This window comes from Pteropus vampyrus, unplaced genomic scaffold, assembly GCF_000151845.1.
Source record: "Pteropus vampyrus isolate Shadow unplaced genomic scaffold, Pvam_2.0 Scaffold244, whole genome shotgun sequence".
NCBI lineage: Eukaryota > Metazoa > Chordata > Mammalia > Chiroptera > Pteropodidae > Pteropus > Pteropus vampyrus.
The window spans coordinates 2,468,315-2,490,706 of NW_011889025.1; the positions used below are offsets into that span (position 1 = coordinate 2,468,315).

Genomic DNA, 22,392 nt, shown 5'->3' on the forward strand with positions numbered 1-22,392 from the left:
AACATATCCACTAACTTGTGCAAGGTGCTTGGTTGCCCTCTGGAAGGTGATGGAGCTCCCTCCTTTTCTTAGTTGACCAAACTCTTGCTGCCCTGCAAAGACAAACAAGGATGGGTACCCCCTCCAAAGAGAAGAACATTCAGGTGCTCATCTGGCCATTCCCCTCGTAGGGAGCTTGGGTGACGCTTAGACGTAGCAGACTCAGCCTTGTGACTTACGATCAAACACTAGTCTGATGCTGCCATAGACCATATGCCATTCACCATGGAAATGCAGAATGAGCCCACACGAACTCTGTGGCCTTTGGGGGACCTTAAGGATGCCCAGCCGTGGAGCTACAAACTCATACCTGATCGATCAAATTGTCCAAGCCATTCATTCACTCACTCATTCACACATCAGCTCAAAACATTACCCTTCTCCATCACTGGCATAATCTTTAGCTAGTGGGGGCCTGCCTTAACCCAACATTTCCCCCAATGGGGAAACCCAGTTTCCACTCCCGCTTTTGGAGACTCCTGATGAACCTGAAATACTCGTCAGGTTCTCTGATCAATGTCTTCTTACTGAAGACCAGGACACTGCGTCCAGTTGCTCTTCTCTCTGATAGAGGAGACCTGAATGGGGGCTGTCCTGGAACCTTTCCTCCTTACTTTGGTACCTTTTCCTCCTGCGGCCATTTCCAGTGAGTTGGTCCTTCTCTCCTATGAGTCCTGTTGGTGACTCGGCCTTACTGGGAGTCAGGGCGCCGATCTGAAAGAGAGCCCAGAATATTCATCGGGTGGCGCGCTTCCTCAGTCGTCTTGGTTCCCCTCCACCTAAGCCAGGCTGAGCCACCAGTCCAGCGGCTCAAGGGGCTGGCATAGTTGGAATCTAGCTGGGGCCTCCAAAACGTTGTGGAAAAATCCCAAACCCAGTCCAGCGAAAAACAAGCAGTAACTCGGAGAGAAGGAGAACTCAGGTTTATTAAGCACGGTCCCAGAGGAGCTAGTGCTCTGAAGATCTGGGCAGTGTGCTCAGTTGCAACATTCGTTTTATAGAAGAATTTTACACAAGCTGATTGAACCATTATAAATGGCAGGAGTTGCTAAGGGTTACCAACATTGCAAATTGTTACAGGAAGCGGGATATGCCAGGGTACAAGGTGCTACAAGAGGCGGGGGCTGCTATGGGTACAAACAGTTACATTTACAAGTTGAGCAAAGTGCAAGTGAGCTCTTGCATGAGCTCCTGCATACAGCAAGCATATTTACAGAAGTACAACAAAGGGCTGATTAGTTTTTTTATGTAAATTCCTCAAATTTCCTCTTCAATAGAAGATGCAAGACTTGTTAAGGAGAACCTGGGGGTAAAGGAGAAAAGATTGCATTAATTTCTTAAAGACTGACATATCACCATTACCATTATATATTATTATTGTTATAAACTATTATTAATTCTCTAATAAACATTGTTGATGACCATGAGTTGTTAGATGAACAATGCACTAATGATGTTATAGTATTGGAAAAGTGACATGAGGACATTCTTAATCCAGAGTCCATGGAGTATGGAAATTATATGCCTATTTCTGAGGGAGGAGAAGGTCCATAGCTTTCCTTAGGTTCTCAAAGGAATCCAAGATCCACAAAAAGTTAAAAACCACTGCTGCAGAGAAAAGAGCAGAGATTTTGGGATCACACATCTTTGTTTTCAAATACTGGCTCCAATCTTAATAAATTGTATGATATACTTCCTCTATGAGCCTCAGTTTCCTTATTTGTAAATTGAGAATAATGATACCCAAGTTACAGGGTTGTTGTGAGGATTAAATTAAATTCTCTACATAAAATGCTTGACACAAAGTGGGCACTCAAGAAATGAGAATCTCCTTCCTCCTACCGCAGTATATAAAACACAGTAAGGAGTTTAGACTCCCAACCGGAAACTCAGACGCAGATTCCAAAACTAAATTTCCACAAAAAATTCAAAATAAAAGTATTCAGTTGGTGTCAAAAAAAAAAAAAAAAACGTTTCCCAAACCTAGGAACATGCATATGCATACATTCTGTTTGGAAAGTTAGAGTTATTTAAATGCCACTCTATCCTGGCATGTTTGACTTCAATCCTACGCATATATTACGATAAGACCTAGGATGAAAAACCTTTTGAATTGAGCAAGAGATCTGATCCTCTTAAATGACATATGAAGAACTTTTATAAAGACACGGCGCCTTCGCTAATCCTCCAGATTCATGAAGAAACCTCGAAGGGGTTAAAGCTTACACAAACTTTGCTTCTCAGCTTTTCTCTTATCTCCTCCCTCTCCAGCTCCACACTGGCTTCACGGCTCCACACCGCTAAGGCAGAGCGTAGCTGAATCACTACCTTTCCCACATACTCTAAACTCTTGCCTGTGAAAGAGGAACTGGTAACTTTATTCAAGTGTTCCAGAGGGTATATATACATCCAAACAGACACTTCTCTTGGCTTTTTGGAGTTTATAAGGAGCAAGGTATCTGAAACTGCACTCTGAAGCTGTAAGTGGCAACTGGCATTTTAACTAACTAATAGAAGGTGCTTTTCTGTTTTGCACTGGAAAGGTCTGACTCTTTAGGAAGATGAAAAAGAAAGCAACTTTGCATGAACAGAGTCCTGCTTCTCTGGCAAAACAAGTCTTTCATTCTCTTTTCAAGATATTCTAAAGATGTTCCTGAACAAGTTGCCTGTTGGTGCAAGCTTCAAAAGGGACATTTAAACAGCCAACCCACTCATCCTGCAAGCCAGGAAAGGTAAGAGATTTAAAAGTATTATGATGTTATTCATGGTGAAATGAGTGGCATTATTTTATTTATCTGCAGGTGTGGGAGACAGGCACCATCTGCTACAGAAAATATAGCAACTCCCACTTGAGAAAGCTTATTACTTAATGGCTCCAGCCATTGAAGAAGCGCTTGCTGCTGGAACTGTTTTTTTCAGAGGCTATTGGGGAACTAGATACTCTAATAGCTCCTTCCTCTCCTTAGTTTTCTCTCTCTCACACCAGGCAGATAAATACAAACAAGAAGTGTTAACTCCTGAAAGCTGTTTCAATGGATAGTTTTGACTTTCTCTTCTGAATTGTTCTACCGATCATTTTCCTTAGCTATTTGATGGGATTTCGGTTTTGAAATTATATAGGCAAGGTGTCATGCAGAAAAATATAAAATTACCAGTGAATTGTTTTCGGAACTTTATCATGTTAAAGAAAAATCAAAAGTAACTACTAGGAGTCCTTCAGGACCAAAACAGGGATCAGGTTACATTTATCTCTATATCCCCAGCACTTAGCAGAGTGTCTGATACTTTGGTTGGCACTCAAAGGTTTACTGAATAAATATCAATTTAATTTTCGAGATCCAAGCAGAACTTTATTGCTCTTCCTAGAAATAAGATTCACCCAAGGAATCTCTCTCAAGATTGATGGATGAAGAAAGCTCCACATTCCCTTCTCATTTTAAGGAGCAAAATTAACTACTGGGTGTATATGTTATTTCGCTTCTGTGAGGTTATATATTCTATGCTGATGTCAAACATTACCAAACATGACATTTCGATTTCCATACCCAAAACACTAGAAGTTTTATTATTATTATTATCACCAAGGGTTTTATTTAGCAAGTTAATAGCAAAACATGGCAATCAGAAAACCAAAGGTGTATCACATTGCTTGTGGGTATTTTGATTTATATTAGAAGTGAAGGAAACCAGATGTTCAGGCTAATGTTGGACATTGGCCAATTATTAAATTAATCTCTTTCACTCTGCCATTCCCCCGAACTTCCCTCCCCCTTTCCATCTCTCCTCCTTTCTTTCCCAGTGTTTTCCTGCTTCCCTATTGTCATCTCTACTTCTTAATCACTCATTTCTCCCACCTCTTATCCACTTCCCAAATCCCTAATCATTTTCTCACTTTTCACATTTCCTTCCTTCTCTCCTCTTCACTTCCCTCTATTTTCCTTCCTTTTTTTCCTACTTCCTTACCTACCCCTAAATCTTACCTACCCCTCAATCAACAGTTTTCAACCACTTTTACAAAGACTACAGACTGATTTTTATTTTATGAGCTTTCCAGAAAGGACTACAGGATACTAAAATTCTATAAAGATCTTCCTATGAAAATCAGATCCCTTATAATTAATAGAATTTCTGTTTCTTTTGAAATCACATGGTTGTTCTTTTCAAACGATGCAGGGCTTTTAATAGATCAATCACATTATCTACACAGCTCATTGATTAGTTGTCAAAGAGAGCTATGGCAATCCTGTTTGGAAAGGTTTCATAAGAAGTTGTCACAGGTACAGGACCAGAGTAACAAAGAGGATTTCCCAATATCTAACTTTTCGTTTACTCATTTAAAAGTCCTTAATGGATTTAAAGAATTAAATCAATAGACCTGTCTGAATTGAACAGAGCGTTTGGTGTCTGCAGACTATAAAGGTTTTAGGAAAGATAAGATCAGTTGTCCAAACTCTCAAATGAAATGTTTAAAGAAATTGAGAATTGTACATGAGATCATCTTTGTTGTCTACAGCTTCTCTAAGCTTTATGGATTTTTTTAAATTAAATTTATTGGGGTGACATTGGTTAATAAAATCACAGATTTCAAGTGTACAATTCAATAATATGTCATATGTGTATTGCATTGTGTGTTCGCTATATTCAAAGTTAAATTTCCTTTATTCAGACCTAACGAAGATTCAAGAGATTGTGTAGGAGGCAGAACATATATCATCAATTGTTACTGAAAAGCATCTATAGACACAATTGAACTTCCTAAAATTTAAAGCTCTAAACCCATCCTATGTAGCTTTCTTTTAAAATCATGTAACTGAAATAGTAATTCAAGAGAAAAGTTTCTAAGAAATTGATTATTCCTTAATTCCAGATTATAATTGGGAATTTAGTCTCCTTTGTACAATACAAAACTGGGGAGTGAGTGAGGGGAATAGAAAGAAAAAAGAGTTTCAAGCTCTTATCCAAGTTATATTAGCAGTCGCAACAGAGATAAGACTGTGCTCTTTAAATTGTCAGTGTTCCGTGCATTTCTTCGGTGATATCCATTCATTTAGTCAACAATTATTGAGCAGCTACTGCAAGCATGGTTTTACAAGGGATAGAGTGTTGAAAAAGACCCTGAAGGAGTTTGTGAATTACTACTTGGAGGGGGGGAACACATCAAATAGATATTTACATTAGGCAAATGTAACTTCTATAGGAGATACTTCTATAGGAGATACAAAGCATGTGAAAATTAGAATTGGATGGGAAATTAAGGTCAGTTTCATTTGCTGAACCATGAAGAATTGTATCATTTTCCCAAGCAGAGATGATGTGTGAAGATAGAAGGAAATGGTCAAACAAAAGCATGGAGACAGGGAAATAGGTAACAGTGAGCATTACAGCTTGGTTGGAAAGGAGAGTAGAGGAAGGAATTGAGGTCAGCCAGGACCAGGACATTGACGGCCGGGACCAGGAATGTCAAGCTAAACAGAATAAAGTCCAAAGGCAATAAGGAACCTCAAAGGTAATATGTAGGTTTCTAAACCTTTATTCCTTTTTCATCCTATTAGAATAGTTATTACTAAGAGCAAATTAGAGATGACATGTAGCTTGACACTTTTTTAAATAAAGTTCATAACAAATAAATTAAACAACATATTGTTTAGGCATGGGGTGAGCGTGTATGTAAATAAAAGCAAGGTAATGATTAACAAATTTTAAAGTATTATTTCTAGGGAGAAGTCGTTGGATGGGATGGAGAGGAGCATAGGTAGATGTCATGTAAATTATTAGTTATTTTCAATATTAAAGTTGTTAGGTATTTGTTCAAGGTGTTTGTCCATGAGTGTTCTTAAGTAAGCAAATTAAAGAGACCCTGATGCACCCATGATGACAATGTGCCATTAACCAAGGAGTATGACTTATCCAAATCTGTGTATTTGAGATCCACAGGAGACTTAAAAGAACCTATAATACTGTAGAGGTTTCTCCCAATTGGCTTGCACTAGCAGAGAGTTTATTTTCCTTCCACTTCTCTGGAGGGTAGGTGAAAAAGTAACTTATGAGATACATGGGTGAAAAATCCATTAAGCTTTTATCTTTGGGCCAGCACCACTTTTAAGGAAAGTTGCTACTGGGAGAAGAGGTGGTGTGGAAGAAGGCTGCTCAGCCATACAACATATACATGAAGCACGTTTAATAAATACAGGGACAGCTGAGATCAAAAGACACCTCTATGTGGGCTGCCTGGTACTGTCAGAATCCTAAATCTAAAGTGCTCTGTTCTATTTGCAGAGTGGTGCTTCTCAGCCCTGGCTGCACATCAAAATCACCTGTGGAGCTTTAAGCACTACAGATGTTCATGCTCCACACAGACCTACTGAATCAGAACCTCTAAAGGAAGTACCTAGATATGTACATATCTTTTAAAAGCTTAAAAAGTGATCTTGAGGGCAACAGAGACTGGAAACCATTCCTTACAAACTATGCTTAGAAACTCTAAGTGGGTAGCTTGTTAGAAATGTAGATTTCAGGGCCCTATCCCCAGAGATTCTGATCTAGGCAGCAAGGGAAAGGGTCTAGAAACCTGCATTTGTAATAAGCGTCTTCAAGGTGATTCTGAAGATGAGGCTTCCTTGGACCACACTAGGAAACATTGCCCCAAAGGTTCCAAAACACTAGGGCCTCATGGTGACTACTCTGTGTATTCATTTCCTAGGGCTGTCATAAACAAAGTGCCACAAACTTGGTGGTTTAAAACAACAGAAATTTATTCTCTTAAGTCTGGAGGCTAGAAGTCTGAAATTGGGGCATCAATAGGGCCATGCTCTGTCTTCAATCTGTGAGGTAAAATACTTCCTTGGCTCTTCTAGCTTCTGGCATTTCTGGCAATCCTTGGCATGCCTTGGCTTGTACATGCATCACTCCAATCTCTGCCTCTGTCTTCTCTCCACATGTCTCTGTCTTCTCTAATAAGGATGCCAGTCCTATTGGATTAGGACTAACCTAATGATTTTAACTTGATTATATCTGCAAAGACCCTATTTCCAAATGAGGTCACGTTCACAGATACTGGGTGTTAGGACTTTAACATATCTTTGGGGAATTCAACTGATAACACTATTTTACATAGTTTTGTTTTTTGTTTTTTGTTTTTTTTTAAGTAAGGACCCCAAACAACTAACAAGACAGATTAGCTATGTTCTTTAGCTGGGATGTCTAGATAGAAAGACCTATAGTTAACTCAGATCTCACTGTGCAAAGAATCACCTGAAAAGCTTGTGCTTGGAACACATGTTCCTGGGCCTTGATCCAAGATGTTAGAATTCAGTAGGACTGGGGAAGGATCTAAGAATCTACATTTTAAATGATGTCAAGGGTCCATGCATCACACTCGAGAAAAACTGGATTTGGGAGAACAAGCAAGGTCAAGAACCAAGTGGTTTGGGGAGGAGGAGCTCCCGAGAGCAGACCCTAAAATCTGCATTTGTAACAAGTTACTCAGGTGAACCATTGCCTTTGGGGCATAGTATTTCTAGGGAACTAAAGGATACCTACTATAATTGTTATTTCCATTTGTTAGTGAATCAGAACTCAAATTAGATGTACCTTTAAGTATTGTAAAGTGTCCCCTATACCATTGCTCCAAAGGCAGTAGAAAGATACCCAGTCTCTTTGCTCTTGTGTCTTGTGAAACAAGGTGGCTCTGTGTGGGTGGTAGAAACAGTAAGTAGGTTAGACAAGAATCATGCAGATTACAGAAAGTGAGCTGGTGAGTATACACCTTAAGGTAAAGTGCTTCCAGGCTGGGGGCAAAATTCAGGATCATAGGCAGAGTAATGTGACGGAGCTATTTCTATTAACTCTCCTTGGGTACGTTAAAAAGCAACAGAACTAGGCTACGTTGTCAACTCTCTCCTATTATTGTACATGACAGGTGATGGTGGTTTATATTGTTTATTTTACTCACCCACATTCAAAATTCATATTTAAAATGACTAGCTAAATCATTCTGGAAGACTTCAATAGTAATGATTGACCTTATTTACACACTGGAATGTTACTGCCAATAAAGACAAAGTTCTGTCTTTATCAATAATGAAAGGTGTAGTTATTTGCTCAGAACAGATATATCATTTCAATTCCTTCTAATCTACAAATGCTTGGGTGGGTGGAAGTATAATCTTATCCCCACAGACCTGAATGACAGAGCTAGAACACAAACAAAATTGAAGGAACACTGCATTCCTAAAAATTCCATGATTTGTTAAAGTGACCATGGCACTGGGACCTGGAGTTTGAAAACGAATCCTTAGATTTAGGTCTTCTTTAGTTCATCGCTAGGCTTTTCTGTATAAACTAGAGCAGTGGTTCTCAGTCCTAACTTTACTTTAGAGTCACTGTTGGAGCTTTTTAAAAATACCACTGCTTGGAACCCACCCCAGACCAATAAAATTTGATACTCTAGAGTGGTGTCCAGGCCCCTACTGTGAAGATTATGATTCAGAATGTCTAAATTGGAGCCCAGGGTCTGTATTTTAATAAGTACCTCACATAAATCTTCTGATCAGTTAGTTTGGAAAACACAGTTCTAATCTAGCTTAGTCGTTAGGTGCTTTTCAATAATCTGATTTTTTTCTTTAACTGTTTAATAGTTACTTACCACATTAAAAAAGTATTTAAGATGATGAAAACTCAGGATATCATTTTGAAACTAATTTGCCCATAGCAAACTTTTTACTTCAAAGAAATTTCCATCTGTTTTTCTTAGACACCTGAATCTTTCATTTTTTTTATTTTTTTTTATTTTTAGGGAAATAAATCTGTTGAAGAATCTTGAGAGTCAAATCTTCTGAGCATAAACCTACTGCTGTCAACATCTCTAAGACTTCCTTCATCTGAGAATTACCAGGTCTGACAACACTTTCCCTCAAGCCTACAGTGAGGGACATCAACAAAGCTGTAGAAAACTCACATCCTCTAGACTTATAGCTCTCAAGCTGTGGCAGCTGGGCAGGAATCCTACAAGCTCCATCCTTAGGGGAGATTCAGAAAAACGAGAAGGATGAAAACTCAGATATGCTAAGCCTAAAATATAAAAGCCTTTAGAAAGTCTCCTCACAGAAGAACCCAGTTAAATCCACATAATTAGTACACACATTTAGATGAGTCATAGGTAAAACAGAACCCTTTCTCCTTGCACCAAAACAGAGCAAAAGTCTGATTTAATATTCTGAGAGATTCTTGTCCCCATACCAGTATTAATTATAAAGCAATTTCACCATTTTTATTTTAATCAGTATAAGAGTAGGACTGTGGAAAATAAAAGATATACATATATATACACACACACACATATACATATGTGTCTATATATATATATATATATATATATATATATACATATGTAATTTTTTAAAGATTAAGAAGTTCTGATAAAACGTAGCTGGGGGGTGGGGGTGCTATGCTGGAGGACAGAGAAGGTGTGGCAATTGCCATATTAGAACATCATCATTTTCTTGCTTGTGCACTACTGACTTGGCTCTGGTCGTGATTTCTTTTTTTATTCAGAGACAGTCTAAGTGACTGTGCAATGCCTCAAGAGCAATAGAAATCAAATAGAAACAGGTACCAATTCAAGTCTTAAATGATGACAGAGGTGCATTTCAAGTACCATGGAAATCTCACTGGGCGGGCCCATTTTCCCACCCTGGCAACAGAAGTTGACACCACTTCAGATAAGTATTCCAATCTGTATATGTATGTGGGCTTATTCCTGAGCCTCCTGGCCATTCTCCTCATCCTGCTCTTCACAATGCTCCTTCGACTCAAACACGTCATCTCACCCATCACCTCTGAGAGCACAGAAAGTGTTCCTCAATTCACAGATGTAGAGATGCAGAGTCGAATCCCCACTCCTTAATGCCAGGATGAAGATGAGCCTTAGTGGATTTCAGTAAACCCTTGTATGTTGGTGTTCAGGAAAGCTTCCTTTTTTATGCATAGCTTCCCATGTAAGGAATCAACAAGTTCATTTAACAAAAAATCATTCATGTTTCTTTGTGTTTTTCTCTATCTTGACTCTGCTAATGGGATAGCTAACAGGTTTAAGACTTATTCTTTGCCAGGAATATAGGAAATGGCAGCTGGTTGGGAGGGTATGTTTCCATAGTAACCAAAGAGCCTGGGCTTTAAGCAAACCTCAGACCACAGAAATTCATGTGCAGCTATTGTAAACAAAACACAGGATCTCTGGAAGCTCCAAGAACAAGGAAAATTTGCCTTCGAAAGGGCTGACTGTTCAAAGATGGTACCCCAAGAAAAAGACATTTTAATTTTAGCACTTGGACCCTAAAGAATCGCTTCTGCTGACAAGAAGCTAAACCATATCAGAGATGAATGGAAGGGACCATGAACCTTTTCCCAAAGGAGCAGTGATTTTATCATCTGAGGCCATTGTGTTTGTCTCAAATGAAAGAAGAGTTTTAAAGAAACTGTTTCAGTTTAAAGAGCAAGCTTGCAAAAAGTTGTTTCCAGTCACAAACTCATCTAGAGAGGGAAAATGTGCATTTTATATCTGTGTTATTACTATTACTGGACCTTTAAAAACTTAGGTAATGGCAGATGTAATATGAAAATTTGGAATAATGAGCTTCCCCAAAACCAAGGGAAAATTAAGTCAAAATGTGTTGACAATGAACCTTACATTATATGTGCAGCTTCTTTGCCTTTTCTCCCTCCATATCATGCTCCAGGATTTAGGTGCACACAAATATGAGCTTTGTTTAAAGGTGACCTTAGCAAAGAAGGCTAAACTGTACTTTAAAGCAGAAATGAAATAATATTGATATTCTATTGTTGAACAATTGTGGCTTTGGACAAAGATGAATGGAATGAATGAATACAAGACTCTGGATGCCAGATGTTTCTGAAAAATGATCAGAGAGCTATTTAGTCATCACTATACTTTTAGATCTGAGTGTAAGAAAAACAAAGAGAGACAAAGGAGGAAAGGACTAAACGACACCCTCCAACAAATTTTTACTGAGAGCAATGTTCTCAAATTCACATTTCTCTTTCCCAGAAAATGTTCCTCCCTTCTTGACCCCTGCCAAAAGATGAAGTATTTCATTTATTACCTATAAGAGATATATTTTGAAAAATTCCATTCTCATAAGTAGCCCTTGTATGCCAGTAGTAGAGAAAGAATTTGATTTTTTAAAAATTAAAGTTCCAAAGGGGAACCAAAGGAAATAAGTACTGTTTACAAATTAGAAATTAGAAGGCTGGTCATATTCTTGTCACCAAAGAACTAAGACACCTGTGTTGAATTCTTCCTGCTTTAAAAAAAAAAACAGTTCTCTCTTGCATCTAAAAGGTGGTCATCAAATTTCACAGGGTGCTCCCTTGGGAACTGCAGTGGTGGCGAGAGAGAAATGGAATGGATGTTAGGTTAATGCCACCTCCACCAGACATGTAGCTCTCTCTAGTCTGTTACCAATTTAGATTGGCCCCTTTACTCTGGTCTAAATCTAGCTTGGTGGTGAAATTCCCAAGTGCTTTCTCCTTTTATACACAGTCATTTGCCAATATTCCACTCTCCAAGGGGCTGCAAAGTGTAAAATCCCCACATGCAGAGCTAAACTTAGCAGCAAGCCTGACTCTGGCACAACTGTTACAAAAGTGCATTGTTAAAAGATGGCAGCTGCGTTCTGCACCATTCAGGAGAGATCAGCAGGTAAGCTAAGACTCAGACAGGGCTTCACTTCCCTTTTGGCATTCTATTTTCCCAAATACAAAGTGACTGTTAACATTATTACATTTGGTGGTTTAAGTTGTGTCTTTATTCTACACCCAGACTCCATGTACCCTTTAAAATTTTAGTTCTTGGTGGCCATATATGGACTTCCTCAAAGGCTGGAAATATACCCCAGAACATCTTAAGGACACACATCTTCCCTCTCCTTTTTGTGCTTACAGTATTTGAATGCACTTTACAGTTAAGTCAGTGGCTGGATAAATGAAGAAATTGATTACACTTTCAACAGCAGTGAACAGCGAGATACCCAATGGCTTGTTGCTGAATCTAATGAACAGACAGACTAAAAATCTATTCCCTGCTCACCTACCCCCCCAACCCAAATTTCAGGAGTTTAAAACTACTCTTTAATCACTGACTTGGATGAAGATTGCTAATTTATGTTTAGGTTACTCACCTGGAAAACAACCGCCCTCTTTCATCACAACTACCCCACGGGATCCAGATCTTCACTGAGCATTAACCAAAGCACACGGCACAGATTGCACTAAAATAGCAGCATAACCCTTCACAGTTTCCAGTGATAACATAAATAGAGATGCATTTAAGCAGATGTGTCATTATGGTGACACACATGGTATTTAATCTTTAGGAAAATAAACAATGTTTTCATCATAGCAAACTTACTATAAAGAATCTTCCATTTATATTAAATTATATTCCCCAATGTATTAATTAACATATATTACTGCTCAAAGAGGCAGCTAGAGCAATCAATGGGCATAATTTGAATTTATCCATCTATCCAAAATGCTGACTTGTCAATTCTCTCCCCAACCCTCACTCTCCCAAAAAATTCATGTTAGCCTAAATGTAAACAGATAGGTTATTTATATATAGATGTACTCTGTTGTAAGGTGAAAAAATGATTCTCTACTTGTTATAGTGCTGATCTACATGTAATTGCCATTTCTGTAAGTCAAAAATGATCAAATATTGGCAATTTCATATAATTCAACTTAATAAAAAGACTCACTATATGAATTCTTTAAATAGTAAACTCTCCTAATATGTTTAAAGATATTAAATTTCAAAAAATGTACTTTGCATACATTTCAGAATCATGGGTTGTATAAAACAAGGTCTATTGTAAAAGGCTTATGTATTATGTATTAGGCAAGAAATATTGGGGTTAATCAAGATAGGTTCATCTGGCCTAACCTTTTCATACATGCCAAATCTGAAGCTTTGGACTCATAACTGAGTTTGACAGCTTCAGACACTGCCGTACTTGCTAAGTAGGTAAAAGGGGTTCATTTAATGCAATTAAATGGTTATATCTAGTAATACATGTCATTCACCTGCATTTGTACAAAAGGAACTTTTTGAACAAAATGAAGAATTGTGTTGAAGAAAAAAATTGGCTTTCTTTTGTTTGAAATCATTAATATTTGAAATAGATTCATATTGTATAAAAACAGAAATAGTCGAATTAATATTTAGCATGTCATTTTCGATCCCTGGAAAATAAATTGTTTGGTTTGTTAATAACAAATATCTATTGTCTGAAGAATGTAAAGAACATTAGCCTCATCATTCCAATATAAATTGTAACATCGGAAAATTGGTAGGATTTATAATTTTGAAGTGTCATTATTTTTTTATTCACCAATCTCCTACCTTTTATTTTCTTCCCATTTGCAAACTTATTGGTGTGTTAGTTTGTTTCTTTAGTAGTAGGATGTGAAAAATGGATCATGACTACTAGCTGTCAATGAAGATAACCTGAGGAGAGAATGAGATAAGGTAACTAGAGTGTCAATATCTTTCAACATTCCCCTCCCCACATTATTTTTTAAATGTATCTTACATTTTGCGCTTTCTTCATTTGATCCTCACAGCAACCATGTGTGTAATGAGTGAAGGTATTATAGTCTGTTTTACAAAAGAAGACATGAACACAGAGAGATTATTGAGGCACTTGTGGTTACACAGAAGCCAAGTCAAAATGACACTGCTAGTCTTGGGATTCCTATTTTAGTACTCATCCCATCATACTTTGCTTTCTGGACACTGAATACATATTTCAAACCTATCCATTCTATACCACTGCAAGTTCTGCAGACAACAATTGAGCTCTACAGATAAATAACTCCCTGCGCCCAAATTCAAAACAAATAAGCAAAATTCTGCCATCTCTTTAATTTTATAGCCACAGCAACATATGTTAACAGACTAGGAAATTTAACACAAAGGCAAACCTTGCAGCTTCGATTTATATGGATGAAGGGAAGTGGTAGATATATAGATGGATTATCACCCACAATGCAACTCCCTATGATAATTTGACTTAATCCCCACAGTCAATGCCAGTTTTTCATATCCATGATTATTTCTTCCTGCCTCCTTCGCCCCCACCCCTGAAATTAGAACATCTCTTCTTAGGTAAAAATAGTGTCCTTATTTAAAATTGTATAGTGTTTTAAGTGCATACAGCAATTCCATTTGTGTTCTATAATAAATGCAATGAAATTAAAAGGGAGAGCATTAGTCGCTAGAGATGCTTCCTCTAACCACAAAGAATGAATTGTTAGGGCTCTGCCGCCACCTCCACTGTGGACGGAGGTGAGATGGCGGCCACCAAGCGGGTAGGAGAGGTTACACAGGGCAGTGAGCCTGGTCAGCCCAAGCCGCCACTACCTCAGCCGCATCCCCTGTTGCCCCAGCAACAGCAAGAAAAAGTGATGGTGGCTGAGGCCGAAGAAGTGGTGCCATCCCCTATGGATGACGGGTTCCTGAGTCTGGACTCCCCCACCTGTATCTTGCAGGGACAGAGCAGAATGGGCTGATACAGATCCAGTGCTGCAGAACAATGGCCTCAATCCAGTGGGCCAGATAATTTATAATGAAAAATTTAGCGATGTTTATGATAATTTCTGGGCCGTTCTGCATGAAGAAAGAAGTGAAGGAGCTTTTAAACTAACGAGATGCTACTGAGTTAAATGCAGCCAATTATACAGTGTGGTGTTTTCAAAGAGTTCTCTTAAAGTCATTTCAAAACTATCTGCATGAAGAAATGAACTACGTCACTGCAATAATAGGAGAACAGTCCCAAGTTTGGCATCATAGATATTAGTGGAATGGCTAAAAGATCCATCTCAGGAGCTTGAGTTTATTGCTGATATTCTTAATCAAGATGCAAAGAATTATCATGCCTGGCAATATCGACAGTGGGTTATTCATGACTTTAAACTTTGGAATAATGAGCTGCAGTATATAGCCCAACTTCTTAAAGAGGACATGAGAAATAACTTTTTCTGGAACTAAAGATACTTCAAAATTTCTAACACTAGCTACAATGATCATGCTATATTGGAGAGAGAAGTCCAGTACACTCTGGAAATAATCAAATGAGTACCATGGAATGAAAGTGCATGGAACTATATGAAAGGGGTTTTGCAGGATTGTGGTCTTTCTAAATATTCCAATCTATTGAATCAATTGCTTGATTTACAACAAAGTCACAGTTCCCTCTACCTAATTGCCTTTCTTGTGGATATCTATGAAGATAAGCTAGAAAACCAATATGACAACAAGGAGGACAGTCTTAATAAAGCATTAGAGTTAATGTGAAATCCTAGCTGAAGAAAAGGACACTATAAAAAAGGAATATTGGAGATATATTGGAAGATCCCTTCAAAGCAAACAGCACAGAAAGTGACCCACCAACAAATGTACAGCAATAACACCATCCAGAAGAACTTAATGGAGTGTTGTTATTTTTTAAACACACTCTAATGCAGGAGTTTAAAGCTAGAGTGATCATTTTCTTTGCCTGTGGTGTAAAACGTGCATCGTACATGTATTGCTTTTTAACAAGAACTAAGCGTGATGTACCTTGGATGCTGCTGCTATTCAAACTAGCTCCAAGTAATTCAATTCTTTTAAAACAAAGTAATTTGAGGGAAAGGGGAAAGAAAGTCCCATAAAGGAACTTTTGTAGTCTTATCGATATTTACTCTAATCCTTTAGCATCTACTCCTCTCTAAATGATATATACATCAGGATTTGCAGCATTAATGATTGCAGATAACGTGTAATGGATATGTGGTAACTTAAATATCAGTTCAGGAAGCCTGAAATGCAATTGTAACATTAGAGTTGCTATGTCACACAGTATGTTGTTATCACTGCAACCAACTAATGCTAAAATAATAGTTTTGTAATAAAATTATAGATGTAGCCTAAAAAAAAAAAAAAAGAATAAATTGTTATAGGCTGTGTGGGGACCTAAAGTTTGCAATCAGAAAGTTTACAATCTGGCAAAGATGATAAATACCTAAATTCATTCATTCACTCATTCAACATTTATTCAGCACCTGCTGTGTGAAAAACAAGACACACTCTATACCCTGGTGAAGGTTATAGCCTACTGAGGTGGATATCAGATAATTACAAGATAATTACAAGAATATTCCTTTATAAAGGAGAAGTATAAGGCGCTTAGGTACATATAAAGTGAAGTCGATGCTGCCTAGCCTGGCCTAGAGTGTAGGGAAAACTTTACTAAGGAGATAATATCTAATCTAAAATCTAATGAATGAGCAAAAGGAGATAATAGGGCACACATTCCATACAGAGAACAGCATGTGCAAGGATTCTGAGGTCAAATACACTTGGCGCACTTTAAGAAGCACAGGGAGTAAGAATTCTCCAGAAGGCTGGAAAGGTTGATAGAGACAAGTACATACAGGGCCTCGTGGACAATGTTATGGATTTTTAACTTTATTTTAAGCATAGAGAAGAAAAGAACTCTGGCAGCAGTGTGGAGGACAGATTGAAGAAGGGCAAGTGGATGCAGGGAGACCAGTTGAGAGGCTATGGCAGTGGTTCAGGAGAAATGTGATAATACCTTGGACTACCACCATCAATTTGGTAGTTATAAAGAGAAATAGCTTTGAGATAGATTTAGGAGATAAAATCAGCAATACTAGCTGATAAATTGGATAATATGGATAAGCAAGATGGAAGAATCTAGAAGCGACTTACTGGTTTCTGGTTTGAACAAAGGTCTGGCAGAATATCAGAGAAGAGGATAAATGAATTTAGTTTTGGACATATTTAGTTTGATGTGCCTTTGAGACATCCAAGTGCAGTGTTGAACAGGCAGTTGAATATTGGGTCTGGAGCTCACAAGAGGAGTTAGGGCTGGAGACAAAAATTTCAGAAGTGTTAATAGATGAGATTGCCCAGGGAGGGGTTGTAGAGTAGCCTGAAGAAAGATTGACAATAACAGAACATAAAATATGTCCCTCCCCTGTTTTGGGGTGGTTAGTCACTTGGCAAGCAGGTTGGGAAAGATTAGTTTTAAGCATCCTCAAACTAAGGCAGATTTCCCAGAGATACTTGAGATCAAGAGAAGCAGAAGAGTGAGTTAGAGCCAAAGACCTTTGGGGAGACCAAATACAAACATTAAGTACAAAGGTTAGGGGCAGGACCATAAATAACAGGGAAATAGAGCCAATTATTGGAAGCCAGAAACCAATGAAGCAGTACTTTGGTAAGTGAAGGGACTGTAATGAAGTCTTGCATAGTGGCATGGTGCAGAGAATAGACTACACACAGAAGGCAAAACATGGAGCAAAATGGTGAATTTGGTTAAAGCAGGAACTTAAAAGGTAAAAAGAAAAAAAAGGAAATATAAGACTTTCCTTTTTCCCAAACCTTAGATACTAAAACTTGTTAGGTACCTGGATACAGGCCAATTATACTTCTAGATCAAATCTTTCAAAATTTAACATTTCAAACTATCAGAATATCTAATACTTGTTCACCAGTCTAATATATTTGTAGATGATGCAGAAATCTGCTAGCTAATTCTAACATTATTTATACTCTAGAGTTCTGACTTGTGGGTAAAGAATGTTCTGAAGAGTAAGAGACAGTGATCTCAAACCTTTGAAGAATTTCCACATAAATGTGGTAGAGATTTAATTTATGTAGTTTGAAAGGACAGAACTAGGATCAACAAATAGAAATTAAAGGAAGCAAGGTTTATAGGCAAAGAATGTTAGTTCATTGTGTTTCCAGTAACAGAGTTTCCCCCAAATAGATCAGAGTTTCCTGTAGAGTAAAATATTGTTGAAACAGTTCAAGCAGATTCTGATGACCATATCTATCAGAGATAATGATAATAATAATCACATATTTTCAAAACGTATGATGTGTAAATCTATGTTTCATGTTCTTCATGAATTCTTATTTAAACTTGACAAAATTCTACAAAGCGGGTATTATTATTATCCTCATTTTACCTGTAAGAATATTGAGGCTTTAAAGGGTTAAATAATTTCCTCCAGGTCACACAACTAGTAAGTGACACAAACTGGATTCTAACCCATAGCCAACTGACTTCAGAACCCATATGCTACTGTGTGTATAAATATGTATATACAATATATGATCTGTGTGTCTGCATGTGTGCATATATATACATATCCATACACAGAACAACAGGGAAACTCTTTAATCCATGGAAAAGATGAGTAAAAGATGGCCCTCTCAATAGAAAAATAATCAACAAAAATTGAAACTGATACAAGCTGAGAGATAGTTTATAAAATTTTTGTTGACAAAACATGGGAAGTAACCTAGTCCTATGAAGTTGACAAAATAAGAGCTAGATAGTCTGGAAACTGTTAATGGAATGTGTTGAAACATCACTACCTCAATTGTAATGTAACTGTACTATCTGTGTATTGAATCAGAAAAAAAGAGAGATATGTGGCATCTTTAAAAAAATGAGAGACAAAGAATTGATCATTGTTTATGAAGCAACAGCACTATTTTTTAAAAAATATTGAATTTTTTAAGCCTACAAGAAAATGCAAAGAAATATTAGAAAAGATTAACCATTTTACCTGTAAACTATCATCAAGCCTTGGCAAAATCTTAACGTTTTGCCATATATTGGCTTCAGATTTTTAAAAAGCAATAGAACATTATAGGCAGATTTGAAGCCCCCATATACTTCTTCTTGATCCTGTTCTACCCCAGAGTTAATTACTGAGAACCAAAACCATCTACCTCTGCTTTCAGTTTGGACACTGAGTACTGAAATTACCTACCGTCCGCCACATATAACTTACTCTCTACATTAATATAACTATTCTTCCAGGAAATTCTTGTCCAAGCAAATGGCTTGATTGTTTAGGAATTTCCCTAAAGATTCATCAATTTTTCAATGGAAAAATTCTCCCGTTACTGTTTCCACCACCCCTGGACTGTTATATCATGATCATCACCCAATCCTAATCAAGTCCCCACATTATAAGACCCACTTTTAACTAAACTTCCAATTCTCAATAAATCCCTCTGAGATATTACCAGACCTTGGAGAGGTAGCATTTTCCCTTACTACGGTAAGCAAATAAACTCAACGAATTGTGTTGATGATATTTGAGGAGCCAGCATTCATTCGACACTACTATTCCCATCTTGATATTCATCAATACAATGTATGATTTAATTTGTTTCACTATATGTGATATCCCTATGATATGTAATATTGTTTTACAATGCATGCTTTTAAACTTAATATAAATAAATCATAATGTACATATCCTTTGCAACTTATAATGATGATATTTATTAGGTCTGTGATATTTATCATTAATTTTCACTGTTGCATTTTATCATATAAATATACTACAATTGTTTTATCCATTTTCCTGGATGATATGTTTTGTCTAATATTAATATAGCAACACTAGCTTTCTTTTGGTTAATGTTTGCCAGGTATACATTTTTCCATCCTTTTACTTAAAGTACATGTGTTCTTATTTTAGGTATACATCTTACAAGTACAATATTAATTGGATTTAGCTTTCTTATTGTATTTTAAATCTGTATGTTTAAATTGGCGCATTCAGTCCATTTATATTTATTAAGATTACCAATATATTTGGACTTATTACCATCATCTTATTTTGTTATTTTTCTTGGGTTTTGTTTACTTTTTTTCACTTTTCCTATATTTCATTCAGTTGCTTAATGTTTTAATTTCCTTTTATTCCCTCTACCAATTTGGAAATTAGGTATTCTATTCTTTTAGTGACTAACCCTTTTATGATACTTGATGTGAAGGGTAAAGTTCATTAGCATATTTAGTCTACTTTCATAATATAAGGTCTGAACAATAGAATTCCTTAAGTGTAATATATTACCTTTCATTATCTGTATTACTCTTTTTGAGCATTGTATTTCCATTTCGTTTTAGTTTTTAATTTTTGTTTTAGTTAAAATGATATATGAACAAATCTTAAAATTCTTAAAACATCCTACTGAGTAAAAAGCCTTAGACAAAGGGTACCTATTTTATGATCACATTTATATTAATTTCTAGAACTGTGCAGTTTAATGTGGTAGTTACTAGCTACACATAGCTACTGAGCACTTGATATATGGTTAGTTAAAACTGAAATATACTATAAGTGTAAATTGCATTTACACTTATAGTATATCTATAAGTGTAAATCCAGTAAACTGGATTTCAAACACATAATATGAAAAAAAGAATGTAAATATCTTATGCATAAATTTATACTGGTTACATGTTGGAAATGGTAATATTTTGGATACATTGGATTAAATAAAATACATTATTTAAGTTAGGCATTTGTTATTTTTACTTTTTGTAACATGCCTAATAGTAAATTTTCAATTACACATGCAGCTCTATTTTTGACTCACATTATATTTCTATTTGACAGTGCTATTCTATAAAAAGCAAAACTCATCTAGGGTGAAAAAATCTAAACAATAGTTTTCTTTGGAGGGATGTGGGTAGGAATCAATTGAGAAAGTCAGGAAGAAGATATTTCTAGTAATAAGTATGTTTTATGGCTTTATGGAAGTTAGCATTACAGGTTATTAATTCATCAAAATTCAAAATATTAAGCTCTAATTAATGATGTGATGCTAACGTGTTTAGGGTGAATTATATTGATATTTTCAATTTATTTTGAAATGCATCAAAAATTAAGATGGTATGATGAATGGATAAAGAGAGGACTAGATAGTTGTAGGATAAAGCAAATATTGTAAACTGATAATTGAGAATCTAGAAGGTAGGTATACAGTTGCACACTGTACAATGCTTCCAATTTTTTAGTATATTTAAAAATGTCCATTGTAAAATGATGAATAATATTATACATGTAGATAATTTTAAAAGTTAAATATATGAAACAATGTTTTTTAAGACACTGGCCATTAGGCAATGAAGGACACTAGTTTGCAGATATGAAAAACAAATGAGGTGACCCTTATGAGTGACTCAGCTTTAAGAGATTTTCCAGGCCACGGCATAATGAAGAGGTATTGAGGCAAATGCCTCTCTCTGTTGAAGATATAGAACTCAGAGTCTTAGGAGATCAATGCAGTTAGAGTTAATAGGACAGAAACAGAACCCCAGAGGCTTGCAGAGGTCTCCCTTTAGTTATTCGGCAGAGTACCTATCATTGCACATGTGTGAAAAATCTACATGAGATCGGGAAGAATAACATGGAAAGATCAGATCAGAGGGAACAGTGCCTGACAGAGAGGTCCAGAAACAGCGCCAATTTTCACCAGCCAGACTAGAAAAACTCATAATTCACAAAACATTGGGTAGGGTATCCAGGAAGGTCTGGCCTCAGTGGTAGGAAAAACTAGCTCTGCTTTGGACTCACCTAAACCATAAAAATAAGACCTAAAAGGATCAAACTATTTTCAAGTAACTTAAGTGCATCCAAGAACAAAGCTCACAAAGATTGATAGAAATACAAGTATATCCAGCACCCAACAAGAAAAATTTCATATCTGACATCCAATCAAAGATTACCAGGTATGTAAAGAAACAAATATATGACTTTTAAGAACAAGAAAAAAATTAAGTGAATAAAAACTGACCTAAAATTGACAGACATTAGAATTAGCAGACAAGTACATTAAAACATTTATCATAACTGTATTCTATATGTTTAATAAGTTAAGTAAACATATGAAGAAGACCCAAATTGAACTTCTAAAGATGAAAATTACAATTTCTTAGAAGAAAAAGTCATTGGATGGAATTAAAGGCAGACTAGCTATTACAGAAGAAAAAAAAAGTAAACTTGAACGCATAGCAATAGAAACTATACAAAATGAAACATACAGAGAAAAAAGAATACTAAAAAAGAAAGCATTAGTGAACTGTGTGACAACTATGAGTACCTTCATATGTGAGCACTTGGAATCTTTGAAGAGGCATAAAAGATAATTTGAAGAAATAATGACTGAAACTTTCCAATATTAATGAAAAATATAAACTCACTTATCCAGAAAGCTCAATGAGCCCCAAGCACAAGAAATATGAAGAAAACTATAGTAAGACATGTCATAATCAAATTGTTCCAAACCAATGATAAAGAGAAAATCTTAAAAGCAGCTAGATCTCTTACATAGAGAAGAATGAAAATAATGACATCAGATTTCTTGTCAGAAACAATGCTATAGAAAAGAGAGTGGACATATTTAAAGTACTGAAAGAAGAAAAGAAAAAACTATCCACCTAGAGTTCTGTACCTGGC

General features: G+C 36.5%; 1 protein-coding gene and 1 pseudogene across 1 annotated transcript; both read left to right on the forward strand.

The window, feature by feature from the left end:
* The first annotated feature begins 9,670 nt into the window (after nt 1-9,670).
* Nucleotides 9,671-9,943, forward strand: LOC111729043 (serine-rich and transmembrane domain-containing protein 1-like). Its single transcript, XM_023520016.1, has one exon. It carries the CDS (start codon nt 9,671-9,673, stop codon nt 9,941-9,943), a length of 273 nt encoding a protein of 90 aa, XP_023375784.1.
* Nucleotides 9,944-14,409: 4,466 nt separating this feature from the next.
* On the forward strand, nt 14,410-15,525 carry LOC105301599 (annotated as a pseudogene).
* Nucleotides 15,526-22,392: the final 6,867 nt, after the last annotated feature.

Excerpts from the sequence above, each read along its gene's own strand:
- LOC111729043 (XM_023520016.1), top strand. The coding sequence starts at position 9,671 with ATGACAGAGGTGCATTTCAAGTACCATGGAAATCTCACTGGGCGGGCC.